The sequence below is a fragment of the Poecilia reticulata genome, chromosome 6 (genome assembly GCF_904066995.2).
Source record: "Poecilia reticulata chromosome 6, P_reticulata-male-v2, whole genome shotgun sequence".
Lineage (NCBI taxonomy): Eukaryota > Metazoa > Chordata > Actinopteri > Cyprinodontiformes > Poeciliidae > Poecilia > Poecilia reticulata.
In genome coordinates this window covers 15,129,662-15,150,953 of record NC_088835.1, presented here as the reverse complement: position 1 = coordinate 15,150,953, position 21,292 = coordinate 15,129,662, and the positions used below count along the sequence as shown (strand labels likewise).

Below are 21,292 nucleotides of genomic sequence, written 5' to 3'. Positions count from 1 at the left end.
TTAATAAAGAGATACAGATCCAGGTTTAATTTCAACCGTTTCGGCGGTGGTTTACATTTCCAATTATCTGTATTCCTCAGATCACTTACTCTTTGCTCAGCGACAGCAGTGGTGACCACAACTTCTTCCGCATCGACCCCCAAAATGGAATCATCTACACAGAAGCTGTGTTTGACCGGGAGGCCCGCAGCTCCTACCTGCTGGAGGTTCAGTCAGAAGACGGCCAAGAATCAGCACGACCTGGCAAAAACAAACAGCCAAACACAGGTTCTGGATGGATGGATGGATGGATGGATGGATGGATGGATGGATGGATGGATGGATGGATGGACGGATGGATGGATGGACGGACGGATGGATGGATGGATGGATGGATGGATGGATGGATGGATGGATGGATGGATGGATGGATGGATGGATGGATGGATGGATGGATGGATGGATGGATGGATGGATGGATGTTTCTGTCATTTCAATTTGTAAAAAAAAGTAATTTAATTCAGAGTTATATGATTACTTTGGTATATTAAATTTTTTCACATTGTTTTAATGCCACAACCACAAAGCTCAGTTCATGTTATGGAGATTTTATATGAAAGACCAATTTGATTGTGAAGTGATAGAAAAACAATTATAAAAATCTAAGAACTCCAAAAGTTGCTTTGGTAGTCCATATTTTGTAGAGTCAACTTATGTTGCAGTGATAGCTGCTGCTTTATGGGAGTGTGTCTACCAGCTATGCACATATAGGAAGTTGAATTTATTTGTCCATTCTTCTGTTCAAAATAGCTCAAACTGAGTTAGACTAAAGGGACAGTGTCTGTAAACACACATTTCAGCCACAAGTTCACAACCGGAGTCAGATTAGGACTGGGCCATTCTTGCTTATTATTTTTTAGGTTGTAACTTTGTAAAATTAGGAAAAGTTCAGGGATTTTGGACAGTTTTTCAAGGAGACGAATGACCAATATGTTGTGTTTTAAGCCATGGCTACTAAAAATATGTCCCAGGAGGCTGGAAGCTCTGACTGCCCATACTTGAAGCAGTATTTGTAATACGGGCTCTTATTTTCTGAAAAAAACATTTTCCTTTAATGTGGCTACGGACAAACTAAACTCATATTATGCTGTCTTTTACAAACATTATCTCGCGTGGGAAAAAGGTTATAAACATTGTTTTTGAGAATGTATTAAGCAGAATTACAGTTGTTCAATTCTTATTTTAGTCGTCCATCTTAACACCACTTTACGTTTTTGTTTTGTCAGGCTTTTCAAAGAAAGAGGCTTGTTAGATGTCCCTGATTTGCATGAAGTATTCTTGTCTTCAACCTCATGAAAATGTTAAGCAGTCCATTTGACATCTCTAAATCAACAAGGGGAACTTCGGTGTATTGATTTTCTTTTTAAGCAGTCAGAGAGTAATGTCACTGTGATGCTTAGAGTGTTTTACATTTGTAAAACCTTCCTAGTCCATAAATAATATGAATTCAAATGAGACAAGTCTTCCTTATACAATCACAATTGGGCTGTCTGATTCTGACAGTCAAGGATCTGTCGAGCAATGATCTTGATAGATCCTAGACTTTTGCCCTCTAACTGACCAAAACACATCTATACATTTATTTCAATACAATTCAGTTTCATTTACATGCCTCCCCATTACAACAAATATCCTCATCAGGGATTTTACAAAAGAAACGGGTTCAATTTAAATCTCGTCCAGTTCTTTCCAAAATAATTGGATCATATGGTCATAATTAGATTCAAGGATTTAAAATCCAATTTGCTCCCAGTTACAGTACAATTGAATCAAAGTCAGTTGATTATACCCTCACTGGCCATTTTATTAGGTACATTTCACTGGCACAAGGTTGCACTACCATTGCATTAGTTCTTCATGGCATAGATTCAACAAGTTGTCCACATAACTACATTGAGTTGCCGTACTGTGATTGACTGTGTCATTATATCTGCTGGCAAACAATCATACATGTATATAAAGTGGTCAGTAAGTTTATAAAACCAATTGTAAAACGATTCTGAGGAACTCTGATGTTTATTGAAAAGAAAATATATTCCCAGCGGCTTTTATTATTAGCCCTGTTGTGAGAGTTTTCATTGAAGAAGCCGTGATTTCTTTTTTTGTTGAGTAACTTTGACTTTCACACTAATGTATTATTTCTGTTTTAACGGTAAAAATAATTGCAAACACGGCCTGATGGGGTAACACTGAGCTGTCTAACTCTGTCTGGTGCACGGCACTGTGTCTGTGCCTTGAGTTTTAAACAGATTACATCAGTTTACATTCACACCTTGGGTTTCAATTTGAAAAGCAGAATCTCTTAATCTGATTTATTCCACTGCCATGACCAGAATGCCTAAGCGTCCTACAGCCTGAAAACAGCTTGGAGATTTATCGGTATTATGGGTTCATATATTTATTTCTGCTGTAGTGCCCCCCACCTTTTTACAAGTTCTAATTGTCCCTGTTTATTATTTAATCTGTACAGCTTGTGTTTGTAAACCTTAAATTGTGTGAGACATTTAGACAGTTAAAAAATCTCAGCCTGTATCTGGAGTGATGTAACATGACATTTGCATAGAAGATGAGTCTTTCATTTGTATTTGTGAAGATGGTATTAGGGTGTTGCAGGTGATGTTTTGGAGCAGTAAAGCCCTCTCTCTTGGGTTGGCAGGGCTGCTTAGCATTTACAATGAGCCTTAGCTGTGTCTACATATCTTCCACATCCAGGAGGGCTCATCTACACTGCAAACATTACCTGTCTCTTTGTCACCCCTGTGGGAAACACCAAAAAAAAATTAAAATAAAATAGGGGAAAAGGCAAAAACAAGCCAAGAAAATAAAGCTGTGTGCCACTATCATCATCTCTTACTGCAACGGGTTTAAATTAACATGTTGACAGCAAGCTCTCAGAGCAGATAATTTACTCTTTCTAACTAAAGAAATAAACGGTGTAATGAGGAGGGCACAGATAAGACACAAACACTTGTCATCTTATTAATATTTAACCTTCCCAGCAAAGAGTTTCTGTATCTTTTCCCTGCAAAAATAAAGATGCTTGAGGAGGTTTAGCACTGACACTGTTATTGTGCTGTCATCAGAGCTAAAACAATACATAAATTTAAATTTAAATTACAGCAAACATGAATCTTAATAAAAGTTTTATAACCTTTAAGTTAGAGGGAATTATTAAATGTTGCTTTCTCCCTAAAAAACACTCTTATTTGTGAATTATAAATACTCACAAATAAGAGTTACGCCCTATGCGTTAGTGTTTAATCTTTTCCTATTCTGTCACTTTTGCAGACACAGCATATGTGAGGGTTTTCATCAGCGATGTCAACGACAACAAGCCCGTCTTTGCTCAGCGACTGTATGAAGTCGCTGTCGATGAGAATGCAGATGTTGGTCTGACTGTTGTCACCGTCAGCGCCACTGATGAGGATGAAGGTACGCTTGATGAAGCAACAGAAGCGATGGAATTCAAAGCACATTTTTATTTATTTTATTTTTTTCCTCCTACCAATCCCCAGAGTTGAAGGTTAAAAAAGCAAACCAACAGGAATCCATTTAAAAGTTATCTTAAAAATGTACCTGGGTTTGCAGATTTATTTATTTTTATCCTCTCTTTCTTTGAGGAACAAACTTTTTTTTGACACTCCATCAGTCCATTTTTCATTGACTGCTGTGTCAAATAGAAACTTTTTTGCAGAATGGCTTTTATTTGCAGCGACATGCACAAAGCCACCCTAAAGGACAGACTTTTTCCAATCTGGCCTGTGCTCTGCAAAAATCATGTCACTAAAATCAAACTGTGTACTAGTATTAGCAGTCATTTAAGTGCTCAGTAATGCACTGTAGCACATATGTTCCAAAAAGACTGACATGCTCCCCCACAGTAGGTGGGTGGGATTTAAGCAATAAAGCAGTTGCTCATCCTTCATATGGCAGTCTAAGATCCAGTTATCAGCAATGTTTAGGTCCGTTAATCAAGTATTTATGGAGAGCGGGGGTGCAGCTTAGGCTGGGCTGCCACGCTAATGATAAATGGCTGTGCAATAACACGCCAACCCCCCAACATTAGAGTTACAATGTGATTGTACTTGTGCCAAAGAGGCTACTCTCAATCTGTCTTGCTTAAAAACTCCACCCTGACTCTGGTCACTGCAAGCCTGCCAGCGCCCTGCAGTAGACGAGGGGAACTCTGTCAGTTATGGCTGTTTTAATAATACAGATTAATGTATTAACACAGGATTGTAACAACTTAATCCCAACAGGATGATTGAAAGCAAAGACTATATGTTCCAGAAGATTATCTCATCTAACATTAGATTAGATGGTCTCCATAGGGGCACAGAAGATAAGTTGAGATATTGACTTCCTCTTTCCTCCACTACATCCCTGAACCTCAGCCAAGCCCCAAAATAATTCCCTTAAGGACAGTATAGGAGTGCATTATGCTGCCTTCCACTCATTACTTTTCCGGTAGTCCTTTTTAATTAGTATCTGATTGAATTCGAGAAGACAAAGTACAAAGTTTCCGTTTAATGAAGTAATCAAAACAAGAAGGGGTTACGTGAATATCTAGTCGCTTGTGAGTGTTGGAGGAAATGAGGTGTAATACCCTCGTGACTGCTGCAGAGGCACAGCAGCACGAAGGTAGGAGGTGTTAAAAGACGGCTTGTTTCACTATGTCTAGATTGCCACTAACAGACCCGGCCCAAGATTATATGAAACCATAAGAAGATTTCATTTTGGGGCCCAACTCCACTTTTGGCCACCAGTCACCATAATACCATTGACTTCCCTTTTACACTTTAGCAATCTGCATTTAAAGCTCCGATCCCACTCCTATGCAGTTTGCAACATACTAAAACTAAACTCTACAATTTAAGATGTGTTGATTTTATATCTTTTTGCTCATTGGTGTTATGGTGACCAAAGTTTGAGTCAAGATCCTTAAAGAAATGAATTTACAGTTGCCAAAAACATAATGTTAAAGTCTTCACTTTTTGTTTCTTGTGTATTTTTTTACAGTTAATACTCCAATTTGACATTGTAAAAGCGTTTCTGGAAAGACTGACTACTCATTAGATAGCATACACTTAAGGCCAAATTATTAATGTCACTGACAAATTTAGATTTTTTCATTTGAAGTTTGATTCAGGTAGAAAATGAGACATTTCTTAAGATATAAAACAATGTAGAAGTACGAATTAAAAGAAAATCTTGCATAATTTTTATTTTAAAAAGTAAAAATTGTCTGTTAACATTCAAATCTAAATTGTGGTTATGCCTCAATGTTAACATCAACTTTCCTGTCCAGATGATTAATGCCCTCTTAAAATTTGACAATATTTTTCTAATGATGCATTTGTAATTTATTCCACAGGAGCCAACGCCAAGCTCCGCTACCAAATAACATCTGGCAACAAAGGGGGTGCTTTTGACATCGAGCCGGAGGTCGGGACAATATTTATTGCACAGTCGTTGGACTATGAAAAGCAAAAGCGATACAAGCTGTTGGTCCTCGCCTCTGATGGGAAGTGGGAAGATTATGCTGCTGTTGTAGTCACCATAGTCAATAAAAACGATGAAGCACCTGTGTTTTCTATGAATGAGTACTATGGATCTGTCACCGAAGAGCTCGATGGGTCTCCTGTTTTTGTGTTACAGGTGAGAAGCCTTCAGTAAAAAGGAACACCCTTTGTCTGTTTTAGAAATTACAGTATCTCCAATTAACTTTGGACATATCCCTTCTTTTTAATGAGCTTCTTTCCTAGCTTTGCTCTCAGTGTAAATTTATGTGGCATCTAAGTAATTATTACAGTTTACTATTCCGGCATGTTATTTCAGTTTATCTACTGCTGGTGTTTAACCATAGCTTGGCATATTATAGAAGTTAAATCTCTTTAATTCACAGAGACAGCAGAGATAATTCTTGTGCCGTAACGCAGTGACACCCACTCTCAGGCGAGATGGAAAACACATGCCTGATCTGAACTCGTTGCTTTAATTAAGCTGGACAGGAACAGTGAGAAAACTTAAATGGATGTACACAAATGGAGGCCAAAGCAAAAGCCTCTTGAGTGATGGTTGAGAAGAGATAAAGGGGAAACAGTAATTTGGGTTTGAGTGGGTGAATGTATTCCCATTTTCTAAAGATTTTGTCTTACAGGTTACAGCCACTGACCCAGACAAAGACGCAGACCAGGGCGCCATCCGGTACTCCATTCATGGCCAAGGTGCTGAGTCGCATTTCATGATTAACGACATCACAGGGGAGATGTACGCCCAGCGAACCGTGGACCGAGAGGAGCGGGCTGTGTGGCGCTTTGTTGTCATGGCAACAGACGAAGAAGGCGAGGGCCTTACTGGCTTCACAGATGTTATTATCAACGTGTGGGACATCAACGACAATGCCCCAACCTTTGTGTGCGCACCTGATAATTGCCATAGCAGCGTGGCTGAAAACTCTCCTCCTGGAACGTTTGTGGTTGAAATGACAGCCGTGGATCTGGACGACGCAGCCGTGGGTCAAAACGCCATCCTCACCTACCGGATTACAGATAATGCACAGAATTCGGACAATGCGAACCTGTTCACCATTGATTCCAGCACTGGAACCATATCCGTGGCAGCAGAAGGCCTGGACAGAGAGCTTGCTGATAGCCACCATTTGGTTGTGGAGGCCAGGGACGGCGGCGGAATGACAGGCACGGCCACAGTCACTGTGGTGGTGACAGACGTTAATGATCATGTGCCAAAATTTAGTGAGGACTGGTGTGGCGCTCGTGTACCCGAGAGCATACTGGAGGACTCGTCCCTCCTGGAGCTGAGTGCTGTGGACCCTGATGTTGGTCACTACGGCCAGTTGGCATTCAGTGTGGTTGCCGGAGATGCAGAGCAGCGATTCTATATTGTCAGTCACAAACTGGAGCAGAAAAGCACTCTGAGGCTCAAAAAGAAGCTGGACTTTGAGCATCCAGATGAACAAAGGTTTAACCTCACCATCAAAGTGGAGGACTCCAATTTTGCCAGTTTTATCCACTGTATGATCCTAGTAGAAGATGAAAATGATAATGCACCTGTGTTTAGCCCGAGTTCTCACCTGCTCTCCCCTGTGCCTGAAGACGTACCAGTAGGCACCAGTATAATTCAAGTCGTAGCCACTGACTCTGACTCTGGTCTGAACGGGGATGTTTTCTACAGCATTCTCCCCCATTCAGACCCGTACGGACACTTTACAGTCAACCGAGGTGGTGTTGTCACTGTCACCAAGTCTCTGGATAGGGAGATGGTGGCAGGTTATGAGTTGGTTGTCATAGCGACAGACCGTGGCACACCAGCGCTGACTGGCAGTGTTACGGTCCACTTGCCGTTGCTCGACATGAATGATAACGGACCAGAGCTGGAGATGCTCTACTCCCCCGTGCTGTGGGAGAATGGGCCCGCGCCTCAAGTGGTCCATCTTAACGGGAGCTCAACCCTCCTTCATGTTGTGGATAAAGACACCCCACAACACGGGCCGCCTTTCCTCATCTCCCTGCCCTCGGCTTACTCTGCTGACTTCCACCTGCAGGACCATGGGGACGGCTCTGCCACACTCACCACCCTGCGGAGATTCGACAGGGAAAGGCAGAGCGAATACCACTTACCGGTCGTAATGATTGACAGTGGACTTCCACCGATAACGGCCACAAGCACTCTCACCATCACTATTGGTGATCATAATGATAACGCCCATCAGGCAGGGGAGAAAGATGTCTATGTGCATAGCCGCAAGGGTGAGTTGCTTGCTTACCCCCTCATTTCATTTCTTGCTTCTTCTTCCTTGTTTTTGCTTTTGCACTGCAGGCAGAGTTTGAGTGAAGAAAAGAAAAGGAAAAACTAAGGCTAAAGCTGAAGGGAAAACTTATAACTATAGCTATACTGACTCAGTGTGGTCTGGAATTCATAATTGTTTGCTCACATTTACACTGTGTTATGCTATGGTAATTATGTCAAATTCCTCCTCCAGCTCAGGGTGCTTTCATTCCTTCCTTTAGCCTAAAGCTCATGGGTACATCATTTTATTGCAGGATCATCATTCTTCTTTTGTCTGTTTCTTTTTGCCCTACAGGTAAGTTGGCTATGAATATTGGCTTGTTAGTATTTTAATCCTACACAGAGCTACATGGCAGTTCTGGTAATTGTGGGTAACAGGAGTGCCATGACTCGTGGAGGCTGCCATTGTTTACCCAGCTGCGGTGCTCTGGCACTGCAGGTCGATAATAGCATAATCCATAGTGAGATAGCCTTGCTTCCTTAAGCCCCACGCTCTCTGAAGTGGAGCAATGAGAGTCTATTCATTCCAGCGGTGGGACTCCACAGTTATGAGCATAATAAGCAGAACACAAGAATGCAGGAGAAGGAGAAGTGAGGGATGAAAAGATAAGTGTTGGCATCAGCAGATTCTGTCCAGACTGAATCAATGTGTATGTATGCATGTGTGTGTGTGCGTGTGTTTACCTTGAACAGGAAGGATGGGAAATGCAGCTCTAGGGAAGGTGTATGCCCCAGATCCAGATGACTGGGACAACAAGACCTACAGTCTGGAGACAAGTGCAGCTAAGTAAGAGCTCAGTGCTAATTGGCTATAATTTTTTTCCTCTTAAAACTTACTGATCTTTAAATGTGCCGCAGCGGTTTAAGTGCTAGAGCTTTGAAAAAATGTGCCGCATATGCAGGGAAAAAAAAAAGAAAAAGTTTGTGTTCGGAGTGATGAGCCTGTATTCCCCCAAAAAACTTCTCTGAATGATATCATTTGGTCTAAACAGTGCTTACCTTGCTATTTTTCCACAGCTCGGAGGCAATTCCCTGCCCTCTACTATATCCCACACTTTCCATTAAGATTTTAATCTCTGTAATCTTCAGTGATTGTTATTCTGGAAACTGTGACCATAACGAACAATCACAGAAATCTTGATCATACTTCGGAACGGTTAAAGGCTGAAACAGCCTATATGACCACATTCTAACTACTTCAGGGACCTTGGGTTGTTATTCAGTGTGAACACTTTCAGAATCAGATTAGAAATACCAGTTGCATATTTGTTTTATTCATACAGCAACTTCTGTCACCATGACAACTACCAAGCCCTGGTAGGACCTTTTGGATCTGAAGACATTTTTTCTTCCCTTTTGTTTTTTTTTCTTCTTCTACTATTTTGGATGCATTTTTGTGCTTCTTGTTTTGTTTAAATATTAATTTCTATTTAGCACTTCCTGTTCAGTGAGGAATGAGTGATAAATATAGAAAAACAGATCCATCCATCTAAACATTGGCTACAAATGAACCGAGATCTCTAAAAAGCATTTGTCTGAATTAATCCTCTGTTGTCTTTCTGGTAACCATTCTTCTGCTCTTCTCAGATACTTCAGTGTGAATCAGAGCTCAGGGATGCTGACTGTCCGGCAAAACACTCCGCCGGGCAGCTACTGGTTAAGAGTTGGGGTTTCTGATGGGGTGTGGCCTGACGTGATATCAGGAGTCAGGGTTCACATCAGGGAGCTGGAGGAAAAGGCCATTCTGTCGTCCGCCTCACTGCGTTTGACAGGTAATGTGTGCAGAAACACATTTTCACCTGATTGCATAAATTTAGTGTTAATTCTAAATCTGTTGGTGGAAGCATTAGAGCAGGTGGATTGAAACTTTATTTAACGGTAGTGTTACTTTACGACCTCCCGACCTAAAAATCAGAAATGGATTAAATAATAAAACTTCCCGATAGACGAAAGCTCGCTCTTTGTTGACTGTGGTTAATTCTGTTTGGACACCGATGTTGAACGTGACAGCATGTTCCACGAGTCTGAATAAATTAGTACTTTTCCTTTAATGATTATCAAGTTGTCAATCCAGTTAACACCTAAATAACAGGCTGTCAAGAAATCTTTTTCCCCTCCAACTTGTATTGTTTAACATTTCTAAGCATTGCAAAGCATCCATTCACAGTGCTCGGTTTTCTTCTTCTGTTCCTTGCTCTGCTGCGGTCTGAGGTTCATGTTAGTGTATTCATTTTTTCTGGCAGTCTCTCAGATCAAATCTCCGTTATAAAGGTCAATCTAGAAGTGTCAGGTAAAGTCCTTGACATTTAAAAAGCCATTCGGCGAACAGAGTCAAAGGCTGTTATGGATGCCTCTGACTCAGAGTTGTTATCATGTTTGAGAGATTAAAGATGACTGCTCACATTTTGCTGGTGGGTTCCACCCAAAACATGATTGATTTTCCAGTCCTTAAAAACGTTTTGTACAAGGCAGTCTGTCAAGACTCCGGCCTCGTGCCCATGTGCAAACAGATGTTTTTTTGTTTTTTTTGTTCTTTTCTTTGTACTGTGCTGCATCTGGACTCATTTAACTCATGGACGGCTCCAAGAGAAAGCAGATCAATAGAGGGAGATGTTAGGCTACCTCTTGTGTTAATGGAATAAGGAACTTCACCGACTTTGATCAACTCTCCGGTTGTCATTGACGAGTCAGTAGTTCTTATTTCATGAGCCTCCATTCTCTTTGTTTCCCAAAGGCATTACAGCGAGAGAATTTATTGACTCAAACGTCGAGGGGAAAAGTCGGCTGGAGGCGTTCTGGGACTTCCTGTCTGAAACCCTGTCTGTCAGACCGGGAACTATCAACATTTTCAGTGTAGCAGACAGAGAGGCGAGAACAGTGGACATCCATTTCTATGTGCTAACCGATAATGGCTACTTGCGCCCAGAGAAACTGCACAGTGTCCTGGCTGCACATAAAAAGAAGGTATGTATACCATCCTGTCAGACCGATAGAGATCACCGTTCATAAATCAAGTGATAAACCTAGGAGCTTGAGGGAAAGAGATAACCAAGCTTTTTATCTGCCCTTTCATTCTCACACTGAATTTCTGTCGGTTTACGGCCTGACCCTGTCATGTCCATTTGTCTCTTATTCAGGTGTTGTCAATGTATCTCTTCCTTCTGGAGCAGCCTTTCTTTCCTCTAGTTTTCCTCTGCATCAGTGTAACTATCTTGCCACTTTAGCTATTAATCTAGAGATCCAGAGCTTCCTGCCTACTCTTCCTCTTTTAAATGTCTTATTAACTGTAGTACACACCCCAAACTCTTTCACATTTGTCACCTTAAAAACAATGTTTTATTAGGATTTTATGTGACAGTCCAACACAAAGTAGGACAAATTGTTAAAACAAAAGAGAAATTATGTGCAGTTTTCAAAAGGATTTACCAATAAAACTGAATGGCATGCATGTGTGTTTATATTCTCAAAGTAAACATGTTGCCTACAGCTTAGGTGGGAAAACATTTTGAAGGGATAACTATAAGTTTGCCATTCTGCAAATGTAACCTTTATGGAACAGTGAAAAATTGAAAGCCGTACTTGAAAGAAGTCCAGTTTAAAGTATGCCACAGTAGCATAGGGATCATAGTGAAAGAAGACACTCTGGTCAGATGAAACAAAAACTGAGTTTTTATGTCCTTTATGCAAAACATGGTTGATGTCAAATCTACCACTGCACATTTCCCAAAACGCATTATTCCCTCAGTGAAACATTTTGGTTGCAGCAACTTACTATTTGCTGTGCTGCAGGTACAGGATACCTGGTCAGAGTAAATCAGAATCTACAAATGACTTCAGACTGGGTTGGAGGTTCGCCTTCCTGCTGGACAATGACCCAAACATCCAGCCAGTGTTACAATGGAATTAGTTCAGAACAAAGTAAATACATGTATTACAATGGATCAGTCAAATCTCAGACATAAATGCAATTTGGGTTCTGGTAGAAGACTTAAAGAAATTGCTATTTACAGATGCGATCCTTTCAATTCGATTACCCGTTAGCTATTTTGTACAGAAGAATGTACAAAAGCTGCTCAGAACTTTTAGAGACATATCCCAGAAATCTTGCAGCAGAAGTCGACTCCAAAAAGCAATGACAGACTTGATATTGCTGAATACTTATGCAGAGGCTAGTTTTGAAATATTAATTTGTATTTGTATTATTATTTTTATTTATTTATTTATTTATTTATTTATTTATTTATTTATTTATTTATATTAGTTGTTATTATAACTTGGGCATAATTTTCCTTTTTACCTCAAAATGCACTACTTTGTGTTGGTCTATCACATAAATCCCAATAAATGCAAGAAAATGTGTTTTTCTAATGTAATAAAATGCAAAGCTGAAAGATTATAAGTATTTTCTTGGAAATCCCGTAAAGAATCTTGCAAGATGCAAATCCCTGTTATCTTCACAGACCGTTATTATAATACCTGTTTTGTTTTTTTTCCCCTTCCTTTTCACACTGCAGCTGCAGTCACTCCTGCGTGTGAATGTAAGCCAGGTGCAGGTAGATGAGTGTGTGCGCACTGACTGTAAGAAGACCGGCGGCTGCTACACACAGTTAACCGTCAGTGACTCACCCGCCTTGATAGACTTCGGTGCTTTATCCCTGGCCTCAGTGAAAGTGACATCTTCGGCCGTGTGTGGCTGTGCCGCAAGAGAAATGACCCACCGGATGTGCTCCTACTACCCCGCTAACCCCTGCCTCAATGGAGGGACATGTGTTGACACACAAAATGGGTACAGGTGAGAGACATAGCACTTGTTTGACCTCAGGTGAAATGGACTCTTAAAAAAGGTCAAACATTAACTTGTTTTACTGTTAGTTTGTGCAAATAGTGCCTATAAACATGAAATGCACTTGAACTACTCTGGTGTTGTCAGCTTATCCTCCACAAACTTATATATAGATATGAAACCACTCTTAAAGTAATTTTATTTGTATTGCAGCTGCATTACCTCATGCTGATTTTTCAATGAGAAAAATAACTTCTAATTTGGATACTGAGTATTATTCAGTATGGAAAAAAAATGAAACATTAAGAAAGACAATTTTCCCATGGCATTAAACCTGCTGGTAATGCTTTATATAACTGTCTTTCTCAAATAGCAAAGGCAAATTTTTCTACTATAACATTTTACAAGAAAAATGTAGGGATGAAATGATTAATGTGATATGATTGTGATATTTAATATGCCTATTGCAACTTTTTTTCAAAAAAGCGACAAGCAACAAGTTTAGTGACTTGTTTTGTTATTAGTAATATTTACTTGTCTTGTGTTTTCTATATATCCACCCTATCCTTAACACCAGACTTACGTTAATAAATTCCTGCTAAGGAATTTTCATCTGACCAACACAAATGATTCCAATTAAAATCCCTGTAGTCTTGTTATGGTAGGACAGAAAAGGCTTTTTACTGGCATGCCTTCCAAACACAACAACCAGTCGTTGTGTAGATAGTGCCTAAAGGTTGACTCCTGATGACAACCAATACACCCACTCTTTGCTGTATGTCTTAAGCGTTCACATTTTGATCAGTGGTGAAAAGGATTTGTCTTTTGGTTAGGTTATATTTTTGCCCTCCACATAACCAAGAGGCCATCATTCCAGTTGTCTTTACCGGTTTAATTCATGCAGGGTCACAGGCAGGCTGGTGACTATTTGTAGTAGTCATTAAACAGGCTGAGGGGTGCACACAGTGCAAGGCTAATGGAGAGATGAACAAGACATATGATGATGCTCACACTTGTTTTCAGAGGCCAGCTAACGTAGCATATATGTTTTTGTGAAAATGTGATTTATGTGATTGTGAAAGGAGAGTGGAGTACAAATAGACCCAGTGTTTGTATGAGGAGAACATGCGAACTCCACAAAGAAAAGACCCAGAAGAGATTTATATATATGTATATATAATATATCTAACAAAAATGTAATAGTCATATAGAAGTGACAAATGGTGGCACAAATAATTTTTCTTAAGCATTTTTTTAGCCTTTCTCCCCACTGAATAAATGCATGCAAATGAACATCTGGTTTAAAAAAAATACATTGTGAGATTAAACTGCAGCAAAAAGCACATTTATTATAAGACTTTAATTATTGTAAATGATGTTGATTTTTTTTTTTTTACTTCATTACCTGTGGCAGGCGACAAACAAGAATCACCTTTTCATTGTTAAACTCATTCGACACTTTATTAAGTACATCTGGCTAGGACTGTTGCCTTCAGTGTTGCTTTAATGGGGCATGGTGCTTTATTCTGCAGAAAGTTGTCATCATTTTGATCTAATCTGCCCATGGTCCTCTCACCTCTGACATCAGCAAGACATTTTCTTTCCCACACTACTACTCACTGGTTGTTTTCTCTTTTTTTTAGCCATTCTTCCAGAAAACAAGAGAGATGGTTTTGTGGAAATCCCAGTGGATCAGCAGTGTCTGAGCAATTCAGATCAGCCTGTCTGGCACTAACACCATGCCACATTGAAAGCCATTTAAGTTCTTTTTGTTCCACATTGTATATTCTTCACCCAATCCAGATGACTAAATTCACAGCATTGCTGTTTTGTTATTTGTTTTTTTCTATTAGCAGGCAACTGAATAAGTGCACGTGATAAAGTGACGAGTATTTCATGACTTTAATTTTATATTAAGCCTAACCCTTGATTGTTTCTTGCTCTTATAATAAATATCATTGCCTTCAGGTTTAAAAAGCTCAGTGGAAGTCTTTACAAAAAAAAATGCATGGATTTCATTTCACATTTTTTTCATCACACTCTAATGCACAGATTAAATAAATATAGGGCAGAAGGGATTATTTAAATGTATTCCCTACTTCTGTTTGCTTACACTGTGCAAGTAGTCCCAGTAATATGAATGTGTAAAAAAAGTTTACACACCTAGTGGTCACAGGCAGCATAAACACAACTGTATTTTTTGTTTTCATCACATTTTAAATTGTCTCAAACTATTGCAGAACTCATGTTTTCCGAGACACGCGTCTCCTCCTTAGAAACCGTACATGTCACCTGAAGTCAATTCAGTCCATCCATAAAGAATCCAATTTTTCCTCCTATCCTCTGTTGAGGGAGCTTAACGGGAAACCTCAGAGAGGAGCTAATCAGATATTGTCAGACAGAAGTGAGAATAACAGGCCGTGCCCTTCCTGATTTGGACTGCCATTGCTCTCATGAGTCACATGAAAGAACAGTGAAAGATTGAGGTGCTCTTTCACTGCTTATTGTGTGCATATGTATGCAAAGGGCTACCCATCAGGTTAAGCCTCCTCTTTTTTGCTGCATATGGATCAGTATTCCTACCATGTGTTGCCCCCGCTGCACAATAAACAGCGATGTGAGAAATAGTCCGTTACAGCCTCAGTACACACAGCCTTCTTTAGACACTGCATGAAAATAGATGGCTTTGACATTATCAGCAAAGCCAGCTTGTCTCACATGCCTGCAGTGGAGGACAGGCTGAGATCAACCAGTCCCCTCAATCCTCGCCATCATTGTGATTGAAAGGGCTGCTTTTCATCACTACATGCATCTCTTTGTTTGGTGGCATTTTTTTGTGATTAAAATTCATCATTACAGACACTTGCTCAAACAGATTCGAGAGTCTCGTGAAAAATGCTTAATTTCCAGTTTGTCCGAGAGCGTCCATCCTTAGCGCTAACGCTGTAATCAAAGTAGATAAGTAGCTACAAAAAGAGGCAATCTAGCAAAGTGTGTAGCATAAGTGTGAGCAGAGGGCAGTTCAGGAGAGTGGAGGGGGGGGGGGGGGGGGGGGGGGAACTTCTGAAAATCAGTGATGGTTCGACACAGAGAGGAGTGAAAGAAATAGATTTAATTATCTCCTAACAAAGGGAACGTAATGCGCCTGGCCTGAACTGTCTCCGGGGAGTTCGGCTCAGACAGCTGCTATAGATAAAGAATAGACCAGAGTAATGCTGTGTTCATAACTAATTGATTTAATGTAGGACTGAATATTCAGGGCTTTGTCGCTAATGCAAACAATTGATAGATAAAAAGTGCTCCGCTCGCTGTCTGTTGACAGGCAGCGTGTTCAAACACAGTCGGACCTGTCTGCCTGCGTGAATCAACAAGACTGTCACGTACGACAGAGACAATGCGAAGATTTCTGAGAGCTCAAAACTGAATGACACTGATTGTTTCTTTCCACTTGTTTTGTCCTGATTTTTCACACATTTTCCCTTCTCTGTGCTACAGGTGCCACTGCCCCCCACAGCTCGAAGGGCCAGACTGTCAGCAGACAAGACTTAGTTTCCTTGGTAACGGCTATGCCTGGTTTCCTCCCATAAGGCCATGCTTTGATAGCCATCTTTCGCTCGAGTTTATGACGGAGGAAGATGACGGGCTGCTGTTGTACGCAGGCCCGTTGGCCACCCTTTTACCTGGGGATAATGAAGACTACATTGCCATTGGTAAGTAAATAAACGAAGGCAAGCCTCAGTAATTACATGTATGCTATTGGGCTTCTGAGCTCTAAAACCTGGAACTTAATTGTGTGCGTTAACTACTGGGAGGTAGCTAATCAACAACAAATATGAGGAAAGCTTTAGGTTTGTGTTTACTTCAGAGACGTATGAGCTCTCAGTCAACTGAGTTATACAACCATCAGCTCAATATGCTTTAAAGACTAAACACTTTTGCTAATAAATATGTAAGCAATCCTTTTTCATAAGCCCCTGAGGTCAATATCATACTTGCAGTGAAACAATCGAAAAACCTTTATTTTCTGTAGATATTCACTATCAGAGTGAACATCAGCAGGACTTGCTGGCCTGCTGTAACTCTTAAGAATAAAAGGAAGCTTTTCTTTTTATTTTTGACATATTGATAAACTTAAAAAAAAAAAGTCTAAGTAAAATAAAATAAATGCATCCTCACTGTGAAGTTATATTTATGGAAAGACATGTTTCTGCAACCAGTTTTGAATTATCAGCCTGTAAATAGGTTTCTCCTGCACCAATTCATACCACCATTTCATACTCATGCATTTCTGGTGCATGAGTATGAAATGGTATTTCTATAACTAATTCTAAAACATGCCTTCGTTTAACTGTGTCTAATTTTCTGAAAATTTTTTTTATTACATCTTAATGTTTGCTTCTGATTCCAGCTTGGATAAGTTGGCTCATAAAATTTGTGACAAATTATAACCCATAATCAAACAAAAATAACTCTAGTTCACACACTTTGTTGTCCTGCTTTTTTTCTACTGTCAGCAGGAGACGGATACCCCCAACCACCAATGTCCTTATTCACATTTGCACTTTCAGTCATTTTGTACCAGGTACAAAACTGTTAATGTCTTCTGAGGGACATTTCATTCCCTCAAACTTCACAGTAAACTTGACAGCCAAAAATAAAAGTAATTGTTGATATTCACCTCATAATTTACTGTAATAGTAAGAAATATGGGTAATCAGAAAGTAATTTTGGTGTGATTACACGTCTTAATCATATTTTAAGGGGTCAAAATGTGGATTGGAAGTAAACTGGTTGTAAATAAGGTATAATATAAAGTTTCAAAATACTAACATAAAAATTAAAAAATAGTATGTGCATAATTAGATTTTTTGTCACCATTCATCTCCACAGTTTATCAAAAATACTGAGCTACAATGAAAAACTAACTCATACTCTGTAGTTTACAAGGGTACAAAAACAGGATACAAAGTGGAAGAGATGAAATGGCAATTGTTTGGTACGGATACCCCCATCCACCAATGTCCTTATTGAAGGAGATTTTTGCCCACAGCCTGTTATTTATGATATTGAATCATTTCCTGCGTGTATATTGTACAGAATTACTTGAAGTTTTTGAAAGTCAAAAAGTGGTACGCAAACCAAAACAGCAACCAAAGGTATGATTTTAGAAGCACATTTTTCTTTCTGTCTAGCTCTGCCACTACAAATATTTCTTAGCATCACATTTCATGAAAAAAATGTTTTGTAGCTGTTGTTTCAATTTTTTAGTGTTTAGAGACTGCAGCAGTACCTGCTTCTATTTCTAATGGCTGTTTGAACTTGATGGTAAAAACATCTTGGATCTATTGTTTTTTTTCTCCCATTAACAGATGATGAGCATAGCTCAGTTTTGACATTTTACTCACCTTGAACATTTATGTCTGTCTTAACATCCATCCATTTTCTGTACACCCTTGTTCCTTGGTGGGGTCAGGAGGGTTCACCCTGGACAGGTTGCCAGTCTGTCGCAGGGCAACACAGAGATACACAGGACAAACAATCATGCACCCACACACTCACACCTAGGGAGAATTTAGAGAGACCAATTAACCTAGCAGTCATGTTTTTGGACTGTGGGGGGAAACCGGAGTACCGGGAGAAAGACCACCATGCACAGGGAGAACATGCAAACTCCATGCAGAAAGACCCCAGGCTGGGACTCGAACCCAGGACCTTCTTGCTGCAAGGCAACAGCTCTACCAACTGTGCCACTGTTCAGCCCCTGTCTTAACATATTGTAGCAATAAGATCTCATTGATTTCTTTGGTGCCCATTAGTGTGACAGTTGTTGCAATTTTCAAACTATTTGGAAACCAACTTGTGAAGGAAATGCTTCTCAGGAACATCTGACCCAGTGCCTGGCATTGCTAGCCAGTAAATATGAGCACCTCCAGGTTAGATGCTGGAATAGTTAGAGAAAGTTTAAATCTCAGGAGCCAAGTCTCAGGCTCTACGTGTATTAATTAGGAAGTTCAAAGTTAAAGTTCATAGCACTGCAAGACTGCTGGGTCTGAAACAGAAACTCGAATGAAAACAAAGATCAACAAAACCTTAGATAGACCAGAAAGAGCAGCAAGGACTTTTATTTCCAAAACAAAAGGAGAAAATAAAACATATATCTTATGAGAATTTCCAGTTCACAGCAAAAACAAAAAGAGAGCACAACTTTTGACTTTTGAGTGGGTAGATGAAAGGTGAGAAGGTTGAACTTCTTCTGCTCTTAGCGTGACATACTTTCCCCTGTATGTCTGAACAACTCACTGATTAGATTCTTTCAAAGTGCCAGAAGATCAAGTATGTGAAAAACTAATCAGACAAAATGCAAAATGCAGAGCGCATGGAAAAATGTAAAGCTATTGTGTAGATAGCTTTTGTACAACAGTAAAAGCAGTAAAACAGTAAATATTATGCTGCATAGTTGGTAAAAATATCATAAAGCAATAGAAATAATGGTAAATAAAAACACCTACATTTCAAACCACCTGTGTCTTATAAAATTATGATAGCCGTAACTGCAACAATTTTACATCTTTATAGCAATAAAATATGCAGGTGTGTTTGAGCAGGTACACATAAAATATCCCACAAGGAACTGAACTAAACATCCCCAGTCTGAAAGGTTTCAGCAGAAAATTCAAATTAGAATTTTAGATATATTGTTGGAGCATAATTTATGGCCGCAGAAAGAAAACATATCTACTTATATATTTTTGTTCCACGACATGTAAACTATTTGCAAGAGCATAGGATACCTTGAAAGTATGATATGCAATAAGCAGCATTCATCGTACTTGATCAGAAAATGAACATTTAAATGAGCATGAAAGCAAATTATTATTTTTTTTCAAACACTAGACTAATATGAAGAGAAATAAAGACATAGCACTGGTATTAGAATGGAGCCCTGGGAAATTAAATAGTTTTGTTTGGCATAGTTGAAATTACCATCCCTAAAACAAGCCGCACAATTTCAGTGTAATTCTATGAAAACCCTGTTTCTTTATCTCTTCCAATAAAGAATAATGATTTAAAGCCTTTAGCACAAAAATGCTGCAGCAAAATTCTTATCAGCTAGGTATGAGCAATGAAAACCAATTTGGATTGAAAAGCAAATAAAAGTTAATCTGAGATGTTACGTTTATTTGCTTTCATATTTGCAAAACGTGGAAAAATAAAATAATTTTGCCATGTTCGTGTTAAATCTCCTTGCAGGAAAAAGGATTGTCTACGTGTGATAGATTGTTGTCTGTATGCGATCCTTTGAAATCAATAACGGAAAAGCGTAAAGCGTGAGGTGTTGCGCATTTGAGTCTTGATTTACTGAGTTTAAAGATCCCAGTAAGGTCTTACTGGAAAGAAAATATGTTTCCTTTTTTTTTTTTTTTGCGCCTCCAGTAATGATCGATCACTTGTGCCATCACACAGAAAATCAGTGAACCATAGTTGCTTTTTGTTGACTCAGGTCCAGATTTCTTTGAATTGAGCTTTATTTTTTTGCTCTGTTGGGAATCTTTCATAGCATGGTTGAATACCTGGTGCAGTCCACTTCACAGGTAACTACTCGGAAAGCACACAGTGACTTCATGAAAGAAACATCAACACAGTTTATTGTTGCTGATACAAAGGCTCACTCTGGGAACTTTATTTTTTTTTCATAGTTTTTTTTTTTTTTTATCAAAACAAATTAATACAATTTAAGTATGTTTCGCCTTAAAGATCTAATTCCATTGCAGCCTTAGGAGGCACTGAAACATTTAGAAGAAGCATACCATCTTCTCAAGGCAACTAGAGTGAAGACGATGTTAAATATGCTGAATGTAAAAGTAATATCATCCAATTGTGTAACATAGTAAAGAAACAGTCTTTTTAATTTTATATTATATAATGATGCAGTTATAGTGGAGTTTTATCAGGTTATTGTTTCTATCATTGTGCAAATGCTCCCTGCCTACATTCATGGATATACAGTATGTCTATATGTTTTCTAGTTAATGTTCTCCAAACTAATGACTCTTAACGAGCCAAAGTCATTTCTTAAATTTCTTCTGTCACCCCATGATAAAGAGCTATTTTCAGTGTCGGACCCAAAAGAAATAATTTTTTTATTGCCGTAGAATAATCTGAATGGTAGAGGATGTTGTTATTTTAAATGTTCTGGTATTTCAGCTACTTACAAGGTGCATGGAGAGGGACAAAGATCTGGTAAGATAAAGACTCCAGAAAAATTTAAAATTCTGGGGAACCAAAAAATGTTGGCTCTTGTCCATTTTTGGGGTTATGAATGCAGTGAAGTTGGTTCCTTTGCATTTCAAGTGTTGCTGGAGTCTTCTGTCAAACGATCTAAAAAAGGACGATTATTTCTCGTCCTTAAAACATAATGACGAGAAGTGATCCCACAGTATCTCAGATTCTTTGTCGTTCTTAACATTGAGCTTTTTCAAAACATAATCACCTTGTTTTGGCAACAGGCTTGCCAGCAATCAGGGATTAAGTGAAACGTCCTTCTGTATCATGTTACAATTATTCCTATGGCAAACTCGAAGCCATGAATTACTAAAATGCACAATCAACTGTGTACATTCAAGAAATGTAAACCTGAATTCATTTTGAGGCTTTTAACAC

The 21,292-nt window shown here is 39.2% G+C and overlaps 1 protein-coding gene across 1 annotated transcript in view; it reads left to right on the top strand.

Moving 5' to 3' along the window:
• LOC103466206 (neural-cadherin-like) overlaps positions 1–21,292 on the top strand; it is a 132,225-nt gene that overhangs the window by 86,627 nt on the left and 24,306 nt on the right. Inside the window, exons 15-23 of the mRNA XM_008411644.3 lie at positions 81–267; positions 3,328–3,471; positions 5,414–5,697; positions 6,200–7,808; positions 8,542–8,635; positions 9,436–9,620; positions 10,583–10,812; positions 12,363–12,640; positions 16,127–16,341. Of these exons, the coding sequence (XP_008409866.2) occupies positions 81–267; positions 3,328–3,471; positions 5,414–5,697; positions 6,200–7,808; positions 8,542–8,635; positions 9,436–9,620; positions 10,583–10,812; positions 12,363–12,640; positions 16,127–16,341 (3,226 nt within the window). The remainder of the gene's footprint in view (positions 1–80; positions 268–3,327; positions 3,472–5,413; positions 5,698–6,199; positions 7,809–8,541; positions 8,636–9,435; positions 9,621–10,582; positions 10,813–12,362; positions 12,641–16,126; positions 16,342–21,292) is intronic.